At 44.8% G+C, this 21532-nt stretch overlaps 1 protein-coding gene across 6 annotated transcripts in view; it reads left to right on the forward strand.

Moving 5' to 3' along the window:
- Positions 1 to 21532, forward strand: part of IFTAP (intraflagellar transport associated protein) — a 49358-nt gene that overhangs the window by 3692 nt on the left and 24134 nt on the right. For 5 of the 6 annotated variants that reach the window (XM_081155616.1, XM_081155618.1, XM_081155617.1 and 2 more), the window contains one exon: positions 12616 to 12771. The exons of the other annotated variant lie outside the window; for it this stretch is intronic. In XM_081155616.1, coding sequence (XP_081011742.1) covers positions 12639 to 12771 — 133 coding nt within the window. In that variant the 5' untranslated portion in view covers positions 12616 to 12638. The remainder of the gene's footprint in view (positions 1 to 12615; positions 12772 to 21532) is intronic. 6 annotated transcript variants of the gene reach the window in all.

Raw genomic sequence — 21532 nt, forward strand, 5'->3', positions numbered from 1 at the left:
TATATGCACTAAGACTAATACACGGGCTCTGATGCCACAGGAATTAAATCCTTGCAGCAGCTTGAAACCAGAAAAGCCCCAGGGTTTCCAAATTCGACATCACCTCTTCCCCATCCGGACAGCCAGCCCACCTGTTAGCTAACATGCTAGCTTTGGTAGAAATGAAGGTTTTGGACCTACCTGAATGCCAGAGGGGCTGCTCACCCCTCTCTGAATCTTTGCCGCTAAACCAGGTGTAAAATGTCAGCAGCCCTTGGGCAGATGCACTGACTGCCCGCTCTGACCGTGGCAGCAGAAGGCGGGCGGTGAAGAGACCGTGTATGGTGCCTACAGATGTTCAGGCGAACGCTGGTCTAACGGGAGTAACCGACTGTGACTGTTCCTTTTCTTCAGATGGGTGAGGGAGATATCCACCAGGGTGTACCCTCAAGATTTAACTATTTCCTTACTGACAAACAGTGGAAACTGTCCACTGTTCATCTGTAAAGACAAAAGAAAAATCTGGTTGAAACCTTACATTTTTAGTAAAAGCATTTTAGAAAAACACAGAAGAAAAGGAGTATCATTGCTATGACTTAAGTAAATACGATTATGAATTAAATGGGAAATTATTTTTCCTAAAGCAGAGACCACTAATACCATTGCCAGTCATTTTGACTGTGTTCTTCGGCGGTCTCGTTTTCTCTAATGTAAGGCTCAGAAGGAGTTCTGATTGTTGGAGGTCTGCTGCTGGCCTTACGCCGGGGAGCTGTAGTATTTACAATGGAATGACTGAGACAGTGGGCTTTGGAGTCAAGCTGACCTGGTTTTCTCTGCCAGCTCGGCCATTTTCCAGGTGGAGTCAGCTTAATCCCTAAACCTCTTTCCCCAGCTCTGAAATGGGGATAATAGAAATATTTACCTCAAAAGGTTGTTGCAGGGATTAGAGGTAATGTCTTTAGAGTGCTCAGCCGGTTATGCTGGTCGCCTCTCCCGCTCCCACCCCACAGTTTCACAATCAAAGGAAGAATGAACCAAGGTGGCAAGAATTGACTTAATTTTTGAACAGACTTTATTTTTTAGAGCAGTTTTAGGTTCACAGCAAATTGAGTGGAAGTTACAGAGATTTCCCATATACCTCCTGTGACACTCATGCGTAGCCTCCCCCATAATCCACGCCCCCACCAGAGGTACATTTGTTACAGCTGAATTTACGCTGATACATCATTATCACCCAGTTTATATCAGGGCTCACTCTTGGTGTGTGGTACAGTCTATGGGTTTGGACAAATGTAGGTTCACTACCCTAAAAATATTCTGTGCTCTGCCTGTTCATACCTGCCTCCCCCTTTTTACTGTTTCCATGGTTTTGCCTTTTCCTGAATGTCATATACAGGCATACCTTGGAGATATTGTGGTTTTGTAAGTAATAAAGTGAGTGTTGTAATGACCATTTGCCTTCAATTTGTAAACAATGAAACATTTGTGAGGCGCAATAAAGTGATAAAGTGAAGCCCGATAAAATGAGGCATGCCTGGAGCTGGAATCACACAGCATGTAGCCTTTTCGGATTGGCTGCTTTCATTTAGCGACATGCTTTTAAGGTTACTCTGTATCTTTTCCTGGCTTGATAGCTCATTTCTTTTTAGTGCTAAATAATATTCCATTGTCTAGATGGACCACAGTTTATCCACTTTACTACTGAAGGACATCACCGTTGCTTCTAGGTTTGGGCCTTTATGAATAAAGCTGCTATAAACAGCCCTGTGCACGTTTCTGTGTGGGCATAAGTTTTTACTAGCTCCTCTGGGTAAATACCAAGGAGTGTGATTGATGGGTCCTGTGGTGAGTGTATGTTTTGTTTTGTAAGAAAATGCCAAACTGTCTTCCAAAGTGGCTGTGTGATTTTGCATGCCCGCCGGCCATGCATGAGAGCTCCTGTGGCTGCAGGTCCCTGCCAGTGTCAGATGTTGTCAGTGTCCTGGATTTTGGCCATTCAAATGTTTGTACAGTGGTACCTCATTGTTTTAATTAGCCTTTCCCTGATGGCACACAGCGTGGAGCATCTTTTCATGTGCTTATTTGTCATCTGTATACTTTCTTCGTTGAGGTGTCTGTTAAGGTCTTTAGCCCATTCTTTAAGTTGTATTGTTTTATTATTTTGGATTTTAAGAGTTCCTTGTGTATTTTGGATAACAGTCCTCTATCAGATGTGTCTCTTGCAAATATTTTCACTCATTCTGTGGCTTGTCTTTTCATTTTCTTCACAGTATCTTTCACAGAGCAGACGCTTTTAATTTTAATGAAGTCTGTCTTATCAACTATTTCTTTCATGGATCATGCCTTTAGTGTTATATCTAAAGAGCTGTCGCTACACCCACAGTCATGTAGGGTTTTTTCCACGTTATCTCCTAGGAAATTTTACGGTTTGCATTTTATATTTAGGTCTGTGGTCCATTTTGAGTTAATTTTTGTGAAGTGTGTAAGGTCTGTGGTTAGGTTAATTTTTTTGCATGTGGATGTCCAGTTGTTCCAGAATCATTTGTTGAAAAGGCTGTCTATGCTACATTGTATAGCCTTTGCTCCTTTGTCAGAGGCCAGTTAACTGTATTTGTGTAGGTCTATTTCTGGGCTGTCTGTTCTGTCCCATTGATCCATTCCCCTATTCTTTCACCAATACTACGGTCTTAATTACTGTAGCTGACATAATTTAAAAACAATTCATTAAAAACAGTTACATCAAGAAAAATATATACCATCTATTAAGCCTGTCACCTAACCATAAAATTTTTAATTTTTTTGTGCTCTAATATTTATTCAAATATATACACATTTTTACCTAGTTTATAATGAGAATATATTTAAATTTTGTTTTAGCTCTTTAATAGAACATTATTTCACATATACTATGAGGTATATACTTCATTTTAACTTTTATAATTTTAACAGTTGCCTAAAATTCCATTAAGCAAATGTAACATAATTTACTTGACCATGATTGTTGGTCATTAAGTCATCTTCCATGTGGCTTAGATGACAGAATGCAGTGGCCAGAGGTTCACAGATCTGGATCTGAGTCTCAGCTTTTCTGCTTTCTAGCTGGATGGCCTTTTTCAGGTTCAGTTTCCTTATCTCTGAAACTGGAGCAATACCTGCCTTATTGTGAGGATTGATGGATATAAACTACCTGGTATAAAAAGTGTACTCAGTAAATCTTGTCTAATGGTAATGATGCTGTAAATTTATTTGTATAAATGACTATTTTCATTTTTTGCAAAATTTTAGGATATATTTTCAGGGTTGATTTTTTTTTTTTTTTCTTTTAATCAACAAGTAGCTCAGTTGTTGGCTGATTCTCATTTGAAATGTTGGTCCATCTTTTAATAAAGCATCTTCATCTTTTCTAATTGCTTACTTGACAGTTCTTTCTTTGTCTGAAAAAGAGCCTTGGATTAGTTCCCTAACCTACTTATGGTGCTGTGTAAGGATTATGGTGCTTGACGTTCCTGTATCACCAGCTTGCATCAAGTGGACATACTGGGTATCACCATGGTAAATATAAAATAAGAACTGCAACATAGAAACCATGGGTAGGCTTAGGCAAGTGTTTTAGCCTTTGCATTTTACTAACACCCCAAATAGGCAGTTTGTTGCTGAAGGGGTTAGTTGTCTCCTGAAGAAGCTAGACGTTAGCAACACATTTGGAAATGGGTTTTAAAACTCTGAGCCTTGCCCCACCACTAGGAGAGCGTTAGACTTGCAGTGACCCCAGTCAAGGTCCCAGTCTACCAAAGTGCTCGGCATAGAAGCTACATGAGAAATAGTAGACAATATTTATTGAGTATCCGCTATGTACAGTCATGGTGAGAAATGGGGAAAAAAATCACAGACATAGACATAGATCTTGCCCTTAAGGGACATACGTGATAGTAGGATGAAGCAACTTTGGATTGTGGATAAGCACGCCCCACATTCTCCCCATACTCACCCTCGCAAGTTCTTAAAAGTTCACCAAGAAATCACAATTACAGGCTACTCAGCCCGTTCTTGAGGCAGAATCAAATGCAAACTCCTCCTGAAATATATTGATTTTGCCTACCTTAAATCCAAGAAACCGGACAATTAAAGGATACAAATCAGTGTTATTACAGAATAAAATAATTTTTATTCCACAGGGAAGATAAAAGTAATGAGATATGCTGACATAGTAATTGAACAAAAAGCAAGCATAATTGGAGGAAAGTAGAATGTCAGAGATGATAGACAGCTTCAAGTGCAGGCCTTTAACTTTACGCTCAGACTACCAGAGAAGTTAAATAACCTGACCAGGGTAAGAGAGCTGCAGGCGTGAGGTTGAGGCGAGGCAGGGGAGAAACGCTCTCCCGTGAACTCAGGACAGTGTTAACCAAGAAGCCCAGGGCACCTCTCAGGCATCTCCGTCCCTGTTTTATAAGCGGAGAAACAGCTTACGTTACATTGTTGCTCAGAAACAGCTTACGTTACATTGTTGCTCAGAAACAGCTTACATTACATTGTTGCTCAGTGAGCTACTTAGTGTTTGACACACGGCCTGCCTCAAGGTTTCATAGCATTTGGATAGGCATAGACAGTTAAAAACTTTTAATAGGTGGTTGATTTTTAAGAAAAGAATATGAATTGTATAGGAGAGGGAGGTGTTTGACTTGTTGAGTGAATCCCACAATATAGGAGCCACAACCGAAACCGACAAAGAGGAGAAAAGAGGAAGGAAAAAGAAATATATGGACAGAAGCAGTCTACAGTTAGTATGATGGATTGTCACGAGGAGAACATGACAAGTGACTTGCCATTTTTTTTTGTTTAAAGTAATTAGTTAAATATGGCCACCTGACCAGAATCACTGGTATTTTTCTATATTCCATGTTCTCTGATTTAAGGTGCACTCTTTGCTGTAAAGTTAAATGGGGAGAAATTTCACAGGCGTTTTACAGTGTGAAATGCTTGTGAAAATAAAAAAATTCACTTAAAATTTTTACTTTTAGAGGAGGGAATTTGTGTTTTCAATTTCTACATTTGAATATAGAAACCATGTTGGTGAAAAGAAATTGTGTGTGTGTGTGTGTGTGTGTGTGTGGTGTACATTGAGGCAAAATTGCAAATAAAAATGCTGAGAGTAGCTGGAAACTGGGGAATCACTGTGTTATCTCTAAAGCCCATTTATAATTTCATATTCTTAGGAATTTAGAATTAAAAATAGTTGGGAAATATATCTTTAAAATCTTGTTTCTTTTAAGAGAATGTCAGATGAAAAGGTCGACTTTATTTGCAAGATCTGGCATTTTGAAATGCTTAGAAATGAATTCCTGCAAGCGGAGTTGATTTAGTTTGGTTGGTCTACACCTGCTTCTAACCAACTGTGCAGGTTTTGCTTTAAAACAGGCTTTCTGGTGTAAAAGTGCTGCACACTGCGAGGTGGCTGACGGGCTCAGGAAGCTAGGGGGGCGCCTTTAATCAAGAGCGGGCGCCTTCGAGTTACGGTCGTGCAGTACAGATAAAATAAGCATTAATGGGGCATTGCGTCCCATGTGGAGGTGGGATTACAACGAGCTAGTAAATCTTTCATGATTGAAATATTATTGCGTGATTATAGAGCTATAACGTTGGCTCAGAAACTTCTGCCCTGTGGATTCCCAGTTTTGTCAGGGGCCTTGAAAGAACGTTCCCTGAGACACCCACTGTTACGGTCCACGACTCACGGATGTGGCGGATCCCATTTCTGAGCGTAGGAGGTCAGCTGTGAATATTGATTGATCAAGGTGTGCTGTACATTTTCCTGAATAAACGTGCTGGTCCAGAGGTCAGGCGCCGTAGGAGTTTCGTCAGGGGATGGAGACAAACTCTTGGGTTTCTCAACAAAAGCAAATAAAAGACACAAAAATGGTGGTGAAAAGGTATTCTTTCTGATTTCAAAAAACAGTGGACTTTCTGAAAGCTTGTCTTACGGTTATATCTGTCAGATCCCATGTCCACAGGCAGCCTGTTATTTAAAAACGAGAGGGGGTGAGCAGGGAGACGCGGTTGTTTCCGGGCACGGGGCACTGAGCCCCGCGCTCAGCTGGCCTGCCGCGGTGAGCCAGGGCACGGACTCCTGGGTTCACGTGAGCGGCTTGCATTTTGGGGAAATGGAATTGATTTTATACAGTCTGCTGATGAACAGCAAAGCTTAATGAACGATAGCCTCAAGAAACCTGATTACACTTGCTCAGGTAAAGAGCAGGAGAGGGAGGCAAGTTTCTCGAGGGAAGTTTCTGCTTAAACAGGTAATTTTGTAGATTAGTGTCACTCCCGCCCCCCAGAGCTTTCCCGGGTGAGCAGCCAGCGCGCCCGAGTGCCAGCGTTCTCGGCGAAGCTTTCAGTGATGATGTTTTCTTTCCCTAAGTCTCTTTTGCCCTCACCGGCTCACCCTTCTTCTGCACCTCTCCCCGCCTTTTTAAACTCCCAATTTTGAAAATGATCGTAGGCTCACAGGATCCACTCGCAGGATGTTGCAAAGCAACGTGCAGGGAGGTTCCACGTACCCCTGGTCCAGCCTTTTGCGGCCGTAGCATTAACACTGGGAAGCTGCTGCTGGGGGCCCGCGGAGCACATGCCGGTCCCAGCAGTTAGCGTGCAGGCACTTGTCTGTGCGCGGCTCAGCTCCGTCACGCGGGCAGCCTTGCGTGACCACCGCCACGGCGAGGCGGGAAGAGCCCGCTGCGGTCCCCCACCCGTGTCCCCCCACCTCCTCGCCTCACTTGTGACCCCAGCGCCTACTGCCCTGCTCTCTGCCACTTCACGAGTGTCTCGTAAACGGGATCACACAGCCTGTGTACAGCACTCTGAGCCCCCCCCATAATGCCTTTGAGGCTCGTCAGAGTTATTGAATGAGCCAATGTTTGTTCCTTTTTACCGCCAAGTAATATTCCATGGTAGGGATGTACCATGTTCATTAAGTATTCAGGCATTAAAGGGCCTGTGGGTGGTCTCCTGTCTCGCGCTGTTAACGAATGTAACTGCTGTGAATGTTCCTGGACGAGTCCTTGCAGGGGAATAAGTCTTTAGTCCTCTGGGGTAAAGGCGAAGGGTGCCCCCGACCGTTTGCGCGGTGGGGCCGTTCTCAGTTTTGACAGGAACTGCCGGACCGTTTCTCAGAGCGGCTGAGTCGTTCTGCGCAACGTGTGCGTTCCCCAGTGTTTCTGCGTCCTTAGCGTCCGGTGGGATCGCATTTTCACTTAAGCCATTTCTAATGAGTATCTCACTGGGGTTTTAAACGTGCATTTCTCTACTGGCCGGTAACGAATATCTCTCCGTGAGATCACCTGCCTTTTACGTGCCCTCTCTGCGGAAACGTCTGGGTGCGCCTTTGCCCGCTTTACGCTGGGCTTTTCTTGAATGTTGGGTTTCGAGATTTCTTTATACATCCGACGTGCTAGTCCTTCGTTGGGTGTGTGATTTACAAGTGTTTTCTCCCAGCCTGTAATTTTTCCTTTCATCTTAGCAGGATCTTTCACAGAGCAGAGTTTTTTAACTTTGCTGAGGTCTGATGTATCGGTCTTGCCTCGTTTGGATCATGCTTTTGGTGTCAAGCCCGAGAACGTTTGGCCTAGTCCCACGTCCTAAAGGTTGTCGATATATATTTTTTCCTGCTTCCTGTATAAAATCCACTGTTTTGCCTTGATACGTTTTTGTTGCTCTTGGCCCTGTGACACGCTTTCTTTCAAAATGCTTTCCCTCCACCCGTGTCGCTCGCCGTGGAGCAGGTCGGAGCCCCGTGTTGAACGCGTGGACGTCTCCTCTTGGGGCAGCCAGCGGGCCGGCTCTGCTGAGGCAGACGTCGCGATATCTGCGTTCATGGTGAGCGTGTGGGGAGCCCACGCTTTTTATATCAAGCAGTATGTATTTATTTATTTAAAATACGTCTTTATTGATTTCAGAGAGAGGGAGAGGGAGGGAGACAGAAGCGTCAATGATGAGAGAGCCTCCTGCACGCCCCCCCGGGGATCGAGCCCGCAACCCGGGCCTGTGCCCCGACCGGGAATCAAGCCGTCACCTCCAGGTTCACGAGTCGACGCTCAAACACTGGGCCATGCCGGCCGGGCTTCGCGGAGTGTTTGGAAAGGGCGCCTCCTCCTCTTTTCCTTAAGATGAGATTTTGTCAAGGAAGAGAGTGGAGCTGAGGTGCCTGCTGCTGAGCCGTCTGCATGGGGCACAGCCTCTCTTTCCTAAAGACCTCCCCGACGCCCCCTTCAGCGCCCCCGCGGCGCGCCTCGGAGCTGTAAGTAGAAGTGCAGGCGCTTATGCCGTCAGCGTTCTTGGTGAGAATGAAAAAAATCCCCTGCCTTTTAAGGGTTCGGGTAGGTCTGTTGGGAGAAGCTTATAACTTGAAGGGCGGTGGTTCTTTGATGTCAGAATTGTGTGTCTTTCTCTCATCTTTATGAAAAACGGTGGAGGGGTGGGCCCCTTCTCTGTTTGTAAGGTCTGCATTGGAGCCTTCCTCTTCGTTCCTTTCAGCCTCTCCTTTGCTCTCTCGTTTGTGTTCGTAAGTGTCTGAGCCAAGAGTCTTACTGGTGCGGAGTGCAGGCGGAGGCGCAGATACGCCCGGCCGGGAGAGGGCTTTTGCTTAGCCCCCCGCTGACTTCGTGGGTGACTGAAGGTTCACGAGCGTGAGCATGCCATTGCCGTTCGTGGTCTGAACGCCCCACGGTGCTCCTCATCAATAGAGCCACTCACTGTATGACAGAAACCCCACCCGGAGTTTCCCAGGTTCGTTCGCCGATCCGCTCCGGTTGGACTAGGTGACCCTTCGGTTTCTCTCGGCTCTGAGAACCTGTGGCACCTTCTGTCGTCGGACTTCTTTCTCCTTAATAGGATCTGAGACACCTAAAATAATTTAGAGGATGCCAGTAGGTGTGGTTAAGTCGAGGAGGAAGAAATCCATTCACGCCGGGTCTCTTCCGTCCTATAAATAAACCAGCACACTTCCAGGGCAGCCCGGTCCCTTTGAGATCTGTCCGTGGTCCAGGCTCTGAAAGCAGACCTCCCTGCGACGTGCCGAGGGTGGTGGTTTCATTTCCTTAGGCAGGGAGACTTATTTTGACAACATCCCATCTTACTTTTTAGTACAGCAAGAGATTTTTTGTTGAGCAGAGCTGTGCAAATTTGAGAAAGTGGGTTTTGATAGCCCCGGCGCGACTCTTCAAAAATGTGTTATTTACTGTTTTTAAGTATCAGTGGTAAGCCTCCCAGTTGTTTGAAAGAAGCCTTTTTGTGGACATACAGCTCTGCGTGCTGTTAAAAAGCAGGCTGTGCGCGCGGAGAGGAGACTGGCCGATGGCGTCCTGTTTCTCAAGGCTCACCACCCTCCTCTCCCAAAGCCGAGCTCTGTGCAGGCGAGTTGCATCCAGCAGGGATCTGAAGGTAAACGTCAAAGACGCTCTGAATCGATGGTGGTGGGTCCATGTACCATGTTTCACAGTAATACCCTTTCAGAGAGCACACGACACGGACCGGCGGGGGTGGTTGCAGAAAACTGGACTCCGGGGAGGTTACGCGGGTCCCTTGCTGCCACTCGGTGACTCGACGGAGGAGAGCCCTGCTCCCGGCCACGCCTGTGGCCTCCCGCGCTGCGTATAGTCCGAGCGGAGCAACGCGTCCTCCCGCGTGTCCTCCTGGAGGCTGCGATTTGTGCGAGTGTTACTTGTGATCCACCAGTCGATGTTTACACACATTGACTTATCTTCGTCCTGTGTTCTGGGTCTTTCATGTGGAGCTCCTGAGCCCCTAAAAACGTAAAACCCAAACCCAAACAAAGAATCTTGTTATCCAGGCGAGTGTCTCTCTCTCCCTTTTATAAAAATACTTTGTGATAAAAACACAAACACATATGAATAGTAACTGAAAGAGCGTTGCTTCCTTTCAGAAAACCGCTAGGATTTGCATAAACCACTCGGCTGTCTGGTGAGCGGCGATCTGCTCTGTCAGTCCCCGGGGACTTTCAGGGTCAGGTTATTAGGGTTCTCACAGGCAGGGAGAGTTCTGCATTTGAAGGTGCTTCAGTGTGTCATCCTGCGAAACTGGGTTTTCTTAAAAAAGTCAATGAAGACGTCACCTCTTCTGTATTGTGACCATCACATGAAGAAAATTAAAGGTCTTGAAGGATTTTGAATGTGTGCCGGGTGCAGTCTGTTAATTATTTGCCTCAGTAAAGCTGACGTGTGTTGAGGCTAAATACTCAAACTATTCCAGCTTGAGAATTAGGAGGGATGTTTAAAGGAATTTCTTTTTTTAATTTTAATTTTTTAATTTATCTTTATTGTTCATCGATTAATCTCTCCCCCACTCCCTCCCCCACCCCCGCCTTCCCTCTGAGATTCATCAGTCTGTCCCATTGCCACTTCAAGGAGATACTCACAGCGATGCGAACCACAGGCCACGGCTGCTCTGCGGCATTTGCTCGCCGAAGTAGATTACCCGAGATGGTCTGAGGAGGACTGATATAGTACGGTGCTAGGATTTTGTTGGGGTCCAGTTCTGGAAAATCAGATTGACCTTGACGTTCTTGAAATTAAGTACAGTACATGTCCTACGGATATTGAAATAATAGCCACCTTGGAATTTATTTATCATTATTTTTTATGCAGCAACTCCAAACATAACTGATTAAACTTTGGATTGCTGAAGCTCGGCAGTGTTACAGGTACATTGGCACAAGCCTTAACTAATGCTTTTTCCTATATCTAATTCATAGCTACAACTAGTTGGAAACAGTATCTTTCATTTTGAGTTGGCCCAGAGCTACACGTTTTTTTTCCACCCCGTCTTTTGCAACACTGTTTTACCTGGGATTGTAATGCACGGGGAATCATCTTGATTTATCTGAAGGTAACAGCAGCGCCTTCAGACTCAGAGGAGTGACCGTCAAAAGCGGTCTCTGTGTGGGCGACGGACAAAATGCTGAGACGGAGCCATTGTCACCGCCATGAACATCGAGGCTAACGTTTCTTGAGGTGCCCTGTGTACTCGTTTAATCCTCATAGCAATCCTGCGAGGCACCTGCAGCTTCTCAGTTCCTTATTTGAAATGATTGGGGTCAGATGTATTTCAGAGTTTGGAATTTTTGGGGGTTGAGAAAGATAGTCAGGACAAATGCCACGTATTACACAAAATCCCGAGTGGGGTCTGGGAAAGCGTCTCAAAGGCAAGCCAGACAGTATTTCTGCAGGGAAATATATGAATAGTTAGTTACACTGAGTGAAATAAGTAAAAGCCACAAATACTTTCATGTTATTTTGGGTCAGGTTTTGCCACCCAATGAGGTTGGGCATCATCTTATGAAAACATTTTAATTTTTTTCTGAGCTTTTTGGTAAATAGCAAATAAATACAGTTAATAACAGACAATAGATTTTTACTCTTGTCTTAGAAAAATGTAAGAATCTTGGTGCTCTCTCCGTCTGCCATAAAAGGATTGGAGCGCCCCTCCCTCTTATTGTCTCCCACGGATTACACTAGCTACTCGGGCAGCAATTCCTGCTCTGCTTTTTGTAGACAGCAGTTTTCTCAAAGCCGTGTGAGACATTTCATACAGAACGAATGGAACTTAACAAGGTGAAATATGAACACAAAGTTCAGACTGCGTGGATTGAGGCATTGCGTCTTGGCCGGCAGGCGTCTAGTTAGCGGTCCGTTAAGTGAACTGACCCGCGGAGGGGCCACCTGCGGCGGGAACCCGGCCTTCAGCCGTAGCGGGAGCGCGACACTCAGCATGCGGGAGTTAGTCCTAGCTCGCTGCGTCGGGCCGCGTCTGGAGTCTTGCCTTTATGTCGGGCTGGCCTGCTTTAAAGGAGCGTAGGTGGTGTGGAACGTTTTCCAGGCAGAGTCATCGGGGGGTGGGAGGACTTGAAGCCATGTCAGGTAAGGCCCGGTGGAGAAACTGGGCAAGTTTGTGTGAGCGCTCTGCCAGGTCCTAGCCCTGTCAGACCATGGCACCTGCTCACGTGAGAACAGACACTCCTTGACTTACGATAGGGGTACATCAAGATAAACCCAGCGTAAGGTTTTGAAAATACTGTCAGTTGAAAATGCATTTAGGACGACACTGTCGAGCATCCGTTGTTCACCCTGGAGGTCACAAGGCTGACTGGGCGTGGTGGCCTCTCGTCACCGCCCAGCATCCCGAGAGAGGGTCATACCGCCCAGGAAAAGACCAAAATTCAGATTTGAAGTACGGTTTCTTATTAAAGCTTTCGTATTGCTTTCACACCATCGGTAAGGTCGAAAAATCCTAAGCTGAACCATCGTAAGTCGGGGACTGTCTGTAATTTTGGCCTGATAATCGGTTGACTGTTAGCTCTGTGCCCTTTCCTGAGCTGTGAAGCATTTGGGAGACAAAGATGAAAAGACACATGAGTGAAGGAGAAGGAAATGAGGAAACCGAAGGAAAAATAAAATTGTGGTGGCAATTCAGAAGCCAAGCTATGCGTAAACTCTGGTCTCCCGCACCGGAGCGTATTGCTGTGGGAGCCACCCTGAGCCGCCCTCTGGGGCCTTGGAATCAGTTCTTCCCCCTGCGGGTGGCTCTGCGTGACGCTCTCCACTCGTGTGTTTCTTTGTTTCATAGATGGAGCGGCCTCGGGAGTAGGAATGCCCGCCCAAATACCAGAGCTGGCGATCATGGGCGAAGACCAGATCATTGACGAAGCCTTGGATAAGTTCGTTAATTGTCACGAGCAAACATATGAAGAATTTCTGAGCACTTTCACTCATCTTTCAGGAGGTAAAATGGAAAGTAAACGCTCTGCAGCAGTAGAGATAAGGGGCTTTATTACGATTTTATGTCTTTGCTGCCTTTTCAGAAAGTCTATTTAATGAGCATTCACTCACTGTGTTCTTTCGATCGGGAAATTCTTATCAGGGCATTCACAGCGGATACATGTAAATACCACCGTTTTAATGCAACCAAGAGTTGTGTTACGGAGTCAGAACTATCGAATTTGAGAACCAAAAAAGACCTGAGAAATCAGTCAGCATAATCCCTTCATTTTATTTTTGAAGAAACCCAAGTGTAAACAACGGAGGGTTTTAAAAGCATATTTAAAACTTTTAAGAACCATGTAGCACAGCGTAGGCTGTGGGGCCACACTGCACACGTTCGTCCTGGTTTTACCGCTTTCTGGCTCTGTGGCCCTGGGGGGGGGGTATTATAGAGGAAGCGGGGATAGTCATAGAACCTCAGAGGTTGGTGGAGGTGAACTGAGATAATCTGTGTCAGACTCTTAGCGTCGTGGCTGACATACAAGTACTTGATGAAAGCTGGTGTTGCGATGATGATGATGGTGCTATGATTTCTATAGAATGGGAACACACTTTAGACCAGAAGTGATGAACTGACGCCTAAAGGCCAAACCCCGTGTCGTGTGTTTCACTTGCCTCCTACAGTATTGTTTTTTTTTGTTTTTTTGTTTTTTCAAATTGAGCCAACATTTAAACGTTGGGAATTTTTACATAAAAATCTTGATCTGTGTTTTTTCTGGTTACGTGAGAAGATCTGTTACCTGTTATTTCCCTTGTGGCAATGTCAGCTAGAGCTCAGGGGCCTTTGCCCTGCGAGCTCCCCAGTTTGTCATGTTCTCTGGCGCTCATACGATCTAAAAATGTGTGTCTACGCCGCCTGCTCCATTCACTGAAGTGGCTCCTGCAGGCTTCTGAGCTGTAATCTCTATAGTAAATTCTCTTTCAGATCGTCATTGGCTTGATCTCAACCTTGGTCCAGTCTGGGTCATTGATCCGCACTTGTGAGACCGTTGGTTCTCCACTCAGCTGCGCACGGGAGCCACGGGAGGGACTTTTAGAGCATATCGATACGAGGGTCACTGAATCTTAGCTGGGGCCTGGGAATCGGTACTTTTGTAAAAGTTCCTCTGGTGGTTCTAACGTGCGCCCAAGAAATTACACTAATGTATGACAGGCACTGTAATGCAGAGGAACACGGGCTTCTGTGGAAGCTCCTAGGAGGGCCGTTCAGCCCGTACTTGAGGGAAAGGAAACAAAGGCCACCCCCCGGAGAGGATGCCGGGTGAGCTTGGGGTAACCACTGAACCAGAGCTTACCTGGGTCCTGAAACATCCACTAAGAGTGCAGGGACGTTTGGTCAATAAGAGAGGAATCCAAAAGATGTGAAAATGCTTCCACTGAGGACGGTCCTTGGTGACGGCCCTTTTGGATCATGGTTCCGTTTGTTTTAGTACCGATGTAAATATATATGTATGTAATTTTAATAATAGGTTTAAATAATACGTTTTCAAGATGTGGATACACCCTTGCTTTAGTAAGGTTTAGTTATTTCTAACTGCTGAAAGCAAAAGGCAGGTTTTTAAAATTTCCCTGTACCCCGCGATTACCACACGGTCCGATTTGGGGAGCATTTGCTCCCACCTTTTAGAGTGGTAGTTGCCGCTCACATTGCCATCACACAGAAATTACAGATGTTATATATGTCAGAAGCCGGTGACTTAGAAGTTGACACTCAACCTTTTCAACTCGATTTTGTCACATATAGTACCCCCCCCCCCCCCCACACCATTATTCTGAGCCTGTGCTTCAGGCTAAGTGATGAGCTTCCATTAACGTTTCCCATTTTATCAGCTATTCATCTTAAAATAGTTTGGAAATTGCAGTGAATCTACTGTGATTTTATGATTAACTCTTAAGTCTTTGTTTTTCATTCCCCCACTTCGTCCTTAAAATACTTAGGATCCAGTGCCCCAAGGGATTCGACCAGTTTCTAGATTACCGCGCAAAGCAGCTTTCTGTCACCGCTGTATTTACGCACTTTAACCTATTTTCTTATGTCCGGGTCAGATATTTTGTTTCCGATTTTGATGTTTGATTTTGTTTCTAGTTTTGTTTCTAGTCTCATTTCACTTGCAGTACTTTGTGCTTTTAGCACTTTACTGTTCTTTTCATATATATTTGAAAAAAATTCCTGTCACCTCACCCTTTCTCTCTCCCTCCGTACCTGTTAATATCTGAACTGAATTCCCCGGTGAGTGGAGCACCGCGTGTCCGAATGTCCCGCGCAAACGGCCATGCCCGTGGCTTTATTCGCTGGTGGTGCCTTGACCTTGGATTCTTCCAATTAAAATCTTTGCAACTCTTAGTTTCAAAACCTCTAAATAGGTTTCAGTTTTTCTTAGATTTTAATAACCTTACGTAATCACAAGAGGGTTTAGTCTATACTTTTTACCGTATTCACACTGAATTCTTTAAGGAGCTCTGCCAGTTGTCCGCCACCGTGGCAGAGTTCAGGAATGTGCACTCATCACGTGACTTGTGGTCGCTGGGCCTGCCCTGCTCACCGCAGGCGCCACTGGCCACAGGTGATGACCGAGCATTTGAAATGGGGCAAGTGCTACCCAGGACCTGAGTTTTAAAATTTTCTTAATTTTAATGAATTTAAATTTAAATGAGAACACTGATACTCAGTTCAATTATTGGAAAACTTTTAACTGTGTTTGGGATAACTTGTGAATCAATTTTTTAAAATGTAAATTTTATGAAATATAAATACTGATCAAGTATTTTTGATGGAAATTTTGCATTTGAACTGAGATATGTGATAAGTACAAAATGTGCACAGGATTTTGAAGACGGTATAAAAACAGGATGTAAATCTCTCAATAATATTTTTTGACTACGTTGGAAATGACAGTATTTTGGAAAATTGGCTTAAATAAAATATACTATTAAGATTAACTTCACTTTTTAAAAGTTTTTATAACATGGTTGCTTGGAAATTTTAAACCGCACATGTGGCTTCCATTATACTTCTACTGGGCAGCGTGGCTATAGGCCCATAGTTTCAAACTTGGCTGATACTCAGAAAGACTTTTATAATAGCAAACTTTTATAAAAATACAGATTTTCAGACACTATCCCAGGCTTATTAAGCAAGAGACCTTATAGCATGGGGCCTAGGGATTTGTATATTCACAGTGCTCTCTAGGTAATTCTGATGCCCCACTGGTTTCGAGCACCACTGGTTTAGACGACAAATTCTGATATTGCAGTCCCTTCGAAAGCAGGACGGCCTGCACTCCCTTAAGACACCAGCTAACCGCTCAAAGTTTGTTTCTGTTTAAACTGCAGACTTGGAAGAGGCAGTCCAGTGCTCCTTATTTTAGATTCATTCATTGGTCTATTTGCTAAGTATTTGTCTTGAGTAACTTCTTTGTCACAATGATGCAAACAAATAGCTATTACTGTTCCTCTTTATAGCTCAGAGAAATGAAAGTTGTTGTAGGTTAGCAATTTGCCAGAGGTTCGGTCAAGCATTCAAACTTCAGGCTCCTGGCCCTCCTCTGTATCACTACCCCCCCCACCCCACAGGAACATCTGGGATTGTGAGATTATAAGAAATCTAGTCTAATGTTATTATTTATAAGCAGCTAACATTTATTAAGTACTAGATATTATGCTTAATACTTTACCCGGATCATCTCAATGAATCCTTATAATAACCTAGTGAACTTTTTTACATTTTAATATTTATTATTTTTATTATTCCCAATTTACAGATAAGGAAACCAAAGCTTAAGGTTAAGTAACTTGCTGTTATGGACCGAATTCGTCCCCTCCAAATTTATTCATTGAAGCCTTAACCTCCCATGTGACTGTATTTGGATTTAGGGTCTTTAAAGAGGTAACTAAGGCTAAATGAGGTCATAAGGGTGGGGTCTTAATCCAATACGACTGGTGTCCTTATAAGAAGAGAGAGATGTCCCAGAGACGTGCACACAGAGAGACAAGGCTGTGTAAGGACAAAGCTAGAAAGCAGCCAAGGAGCCGCGTGGGGGCCCCGGGGGAAACCCAACCTGCCAGGTCCTTAATCTCGGACTTCCAGCCTCCAGAATTGTTAGGAAGTACCTTTCGGCTGTTTAAGCCTGTGGTATTTCGTGATGGCAGCCCTAACAGGCTTGCCCAAGGTTACGTCCCTAGTTAGGGGAGGCATTGGATTATGGGCCTAGTCGGAGTGGCTGCAGAGCCCATGCTCCGCCCCGCTTCACTTCTCTGCCTGACTTAAAGCACTGGGCAGGTCTCAGGATCCGGAAGCCACTGTAGGTAATGGGCCGTAGGAATGGACGCACAATTTCAAAACAGGACCCTTCTCTCTTTCCCAGAGTGTGGGCTTCACGAGGCCCGGTGGCTGCTGGGTTTCGTTCACCATTATTGCTCCGGTGCCTAAAGCAGCGCCTGCTAATGCCGACTAAGTAGACGCTTAATAAACATTTGTTGAATAAACGAAATAAGAAAACAGAATTCAGAATGACGGGTAGACAGGAGGGCCCCATACTGTGCCCTGAAGAACATTCGCAATTAATGGGCAGGCCCAGGAAGAAGAGGCTGTGGGGTGGACTGTGCCATGACGCCCCTTGTTTGGATGTGATATACTAGCTAACCGGGAGCCACGGTAGAGTTTAAACGCACTCACACACGTACACACGCTCACACACGTGACTGGGAAAGGCAGAGGCAAGAAGGAAAGAGACATCTGGAGTCAGGCGGCAAGCTAGGAAGCTGAGCGGAAATCCACGCGTGGAGGTGCGGACTAGGGAGTGGAGGGGGCCCTGGGAAGCCGAAGGGGCCTTTGAGATGCTGCCCTCGGTAACGCGACTGACGGACAGAGCATTAGGGGGAAGGACGCTCCCACGACCTGCCGCAGGCGTCTTGCCTGGAGACACCGAGGCCCACGGAGGCCACCGTTCTCCTTACAGGCGCCTTTTATTTTCTTCCTTACTGAGCGCATGTTCTGTCCAGAGCCTGGAATCTTGGGCTGGGATTTGGTTCGTGCTCCCGGCCTGATGGATTCTCAGCTGTCAGTTCAGCCAAAGGAATATCACTCGACAGCCTCCAAAAAATGTAATTAAAAATGAAACTGGTGACAGCGCAGGAAACAACACGTTTCCGAAGCTGACATATCATTCTGGTCCCCAAAGCTGGTTTGAACTTGATCGTTAGAAATGCGTCTTTGCGCTTCCACCGGGGTACGAAGAGTCTCTCCCCACTCGGGAGGAGTTTAAAATCTGCCGTAGGAAAACACCGCAGAGGAAATTGTAGAAAGCAGCTGGCCCTCTTACCAACTTCATAGCAGGAAAGGAATTTCAGCGGAGCATAAAAACGGCCCTCTCTCAACGAAAGAAAACAACAGCAAAAACACTCCTTGCTGGGCAGCCTTTTGCAGTTGTTTTCGGCGGAGCATTAGCTAGAGACCAGCGGGCTTAGCCTTGTTTTGATGGCCTTGCACCCGGCAGATTGTCTGCCAGAGGAAGTTGGAAACGAACTGGCCGGCTTCACCCTTCCAGGTGGCACCTGAGCCACATGTTCTGCGCGGTTGTTATCAGTCATTCAATTCCCCACTGAATATCGAGTGGTGTTTTTAGTTCACAGGCCACTTGCAATGTCTTTCTGTTTCCTTTTTTTCGTTAGCCACATTAAGAAAAAAAAAACACAAACAAAAAAGGCAACTCTGGAAGCACTCCTGCTAACGCGAGTTGAACAGTAAAGCTCACAATTGAAAATAACACAGCAAATAGCAGTGAGAGGTCTTTTAACTGAAGACATAGGCTATGGGGATGTTAACCTCAAGAGAAATTCGTAGAAGGCTTCAGATGAGGACTTGCCAAAAAAAGCAGCGAGGAAGTCAGAAAACTCACCTGATTATCCTGGCGTCCCAAGGGAGAGAAGGGAGTGATTTTAAAGCTCTTTGTTATTGATGGGCTTTTTCTTTCTCTCTTTACTGGTATTGCTGCAAAGGATGAAAGGAAAAGAAAATAGCTCTTATGGTTTTATGCTGACCGTGTGCGACTTCGCGTGGAGCGCTGAGGGGGGAAAGCAGCGCCGAGCGGAGCGAGCTGAGCGTGGCCCGGCCCCGCGGCGGAGACGGCATCGGCCCCGTTAACCCGTTTCTTCCCTTTGGAAGAACGTCTGCAAACTGTAATTAAGCAGTTTTCATTTGTTTCTCTGTTTCTTTTGTCATCACTAAATCACTGCACTTAGGGGACAAACTGACAAATTGGGAAACAGGAAAATGCTGGTTCAGCTGCAGAAGGAAATTTCCTCCCTCGAATGATGATGGGTTTGGAGCCGATGGAACCGTGTTGTTTTCAGATGTATTAGCATAAATCCAGCTGCGGCGGCTACAGTTCGCTTCTTAGTCTACCCAGGAGTATCTGGTCCGTAGATGTGCGGTTGTTTTCTGTGTCTGCCGCAGTTAGGTGTAATCAGATGAGGAAAGAAAATGTATTTAAGTAATTTACAACATTTTGAATTACGATCATTACATTTATTTTGAGGAGTGTTTTCAGTGCGTAGTATTTTGTTACAATAAATAGCTCTTCTAGTATTTTTTTTTCCAGCGACGTAAGATATTATAAGAAGTTTCTAAATTTGATTTATATAAAAATAGAATAATTATTTCCTTTAATTATCTATATCTTTTCAACACAAATACATACTATACACTGTATTTTATATGTACATATGGATTAGAGAGGCGAACTTTCTTAGCAAAGGGAATTCTGAGCTTTTCCAAAACACAAGCAGAGACCTTCATAATAGCCAAATAAACTTTTAAGATGCTCACTAGCAACCTTTTAAGATGCCCATTTGAACAATACAACCTTTAAGTACGTGCCCATCTGCCTTGTGTGCACTTCTCCATAACTTGCAACATTATTTTTACTCGCTGTTGTTAAAGACGGTGTTATACTCGATGGAAAATAGTAAATTACTGGACTTGAAACTGAGGTGGTCATTAGACTGCATCCCCCGATTCAGTTGAATGGGCACGTATTCAAATCCGGATGGTTTTAGCAAAATGTCCTTTCAGCCGTAAAGCAATAATATTTTCTTTGCAATGGTCAGCTGAACCCAGAGGATGCAAACAGGAAACGGCATCTTGACCAATACTCGCATCTTCCTTCTATGAAAGGCAAAGTCGGTCTGTCTTGTGTGAGATATTTAGTGTCCTGTCTGTTTTCCCCACTTGGATCCCTTCGGGATGAGGGAGAGGCCCGCTGCTTCGTTCGCACGGGGAGTCCTCACACCGTGCTCATGTGTGTTTTCTCCGGATTTTACGGTGTATGAGTTGCTGATTAGAAAAAAGGGATTGCGAATCATGTACCGTGTTTTCTTTTTCCCCTCCTTACCCATAAACTATGTTTTGTGTGACTTGTAGCCAGCCATCTAATTCCTGGGAGTTGCATTTAGTCCCTAATTGCCGCGTCAGTCGGTTTTCTTCCTAACGTTGAGATCGTGTCAGCGTTGACTGTGTTCCTGCTCTGTTTTAGGCACTGAGCTGGAATCCGGGGGCACAAGACGAAGGGGACAGGCTTCCCGTTCCGACGTGCCTTTCCTATTTATTTCTGCGCGCTGTGTGTCCCCAGCGCTCGGGATGTGTGGGGGCACAGTGGCTGTGCAAATGCTTATGGACGTGTGGTTAGAGGTTGATGGGTCAGGCGGCGCTAACTACTCCGTGTAGTGCTGATAAAGCAACGTCCAGAATATTGCCACTGGTTTTTGTTTGTTTGTTTTTGTTTTTGGTTGTCTCAGTTTTAGATTGAATAAACATGATTTAATGAGTTAATAAAAGACCAAAAAGAATGATAAGAACAGTGAACTTTTTAGAGTTTCTTCTTTTTTTTTTCTTTTTACTTCATTTTCCTCCCGAGGGATGTTCTGGAGTGCCCTGAAAAAATGAGGGAATGTGAACGACGTGTAGTATTTATCTGCTCTCGCATTGCCCCAACGCTGTATGCCGGCGTATGAGTCCTGGATTATGACAGTTTTGTGCAGAAGAGGTTATTCTACCTCTTAAAGTTTGAAAACTCCTAAGAAGAATTTATTTGTAAAGGAGACAGAAAAAATTGACTCCCTCTAACTTTCTTCCACACCCGTGAGTAAAGGAGGGTGTCTTCAGCAGATGCGTTTTCGCGCAGGCAGGCAGGAGGGCATGCTTTCCAAGCAAAGGGAAATTTTTTCCATCAATGGGATTTAGTTTTATGGAGTTTAGTCTAGTGCCCTTATATTTCTTATTTGTTGTGGGCAGGGCCAGAGTAATGGAAAAGGTACTGTCCTGGGTTAGGATTCAGAAGACCTAGTTCCGGCATTTATAAATTCTTTGAGATCACCGGCCTGCCACCTACCCTCTCTGAATCTGTAAATCAGGGATAATTCTGCCTGCTCGGGATGTCTCGTATGGTTGTGGTGAGGATCAGATGAAATATATATATATATATGAAGGTACTTGGTAAGTTTTAAAGATGTACTCAAGTGTAAAGTTTTATGGTTATTGGGCCTCTTTATGATTTAAGAGTGGGACATGAAGGTTAAGTATTAAAGAAATCTTGCATCTACAATATAAAAAATATAACAATATAAAAAAATGTAAAAAATCTTGCATCTACAGTATAAAAAATGTAACATACTATCTACGATGTTAGTAATCCACACCACATTCCTTGAAGTAGTTAAAACCAACT

This window comes from Miniopterus schreibersii (assembly GCF_964146895.1).
Source record: "Miniopterus schreibersii genome assembly, chromosome: 12".
In the NCBI taxonomy this organism is placed as follows: Eukaryota; Metazoa; Chordata; class Mammalia; order Chiroptera; family Miniopteridae; genus Miniopterus; species Miniopterus schreibersii.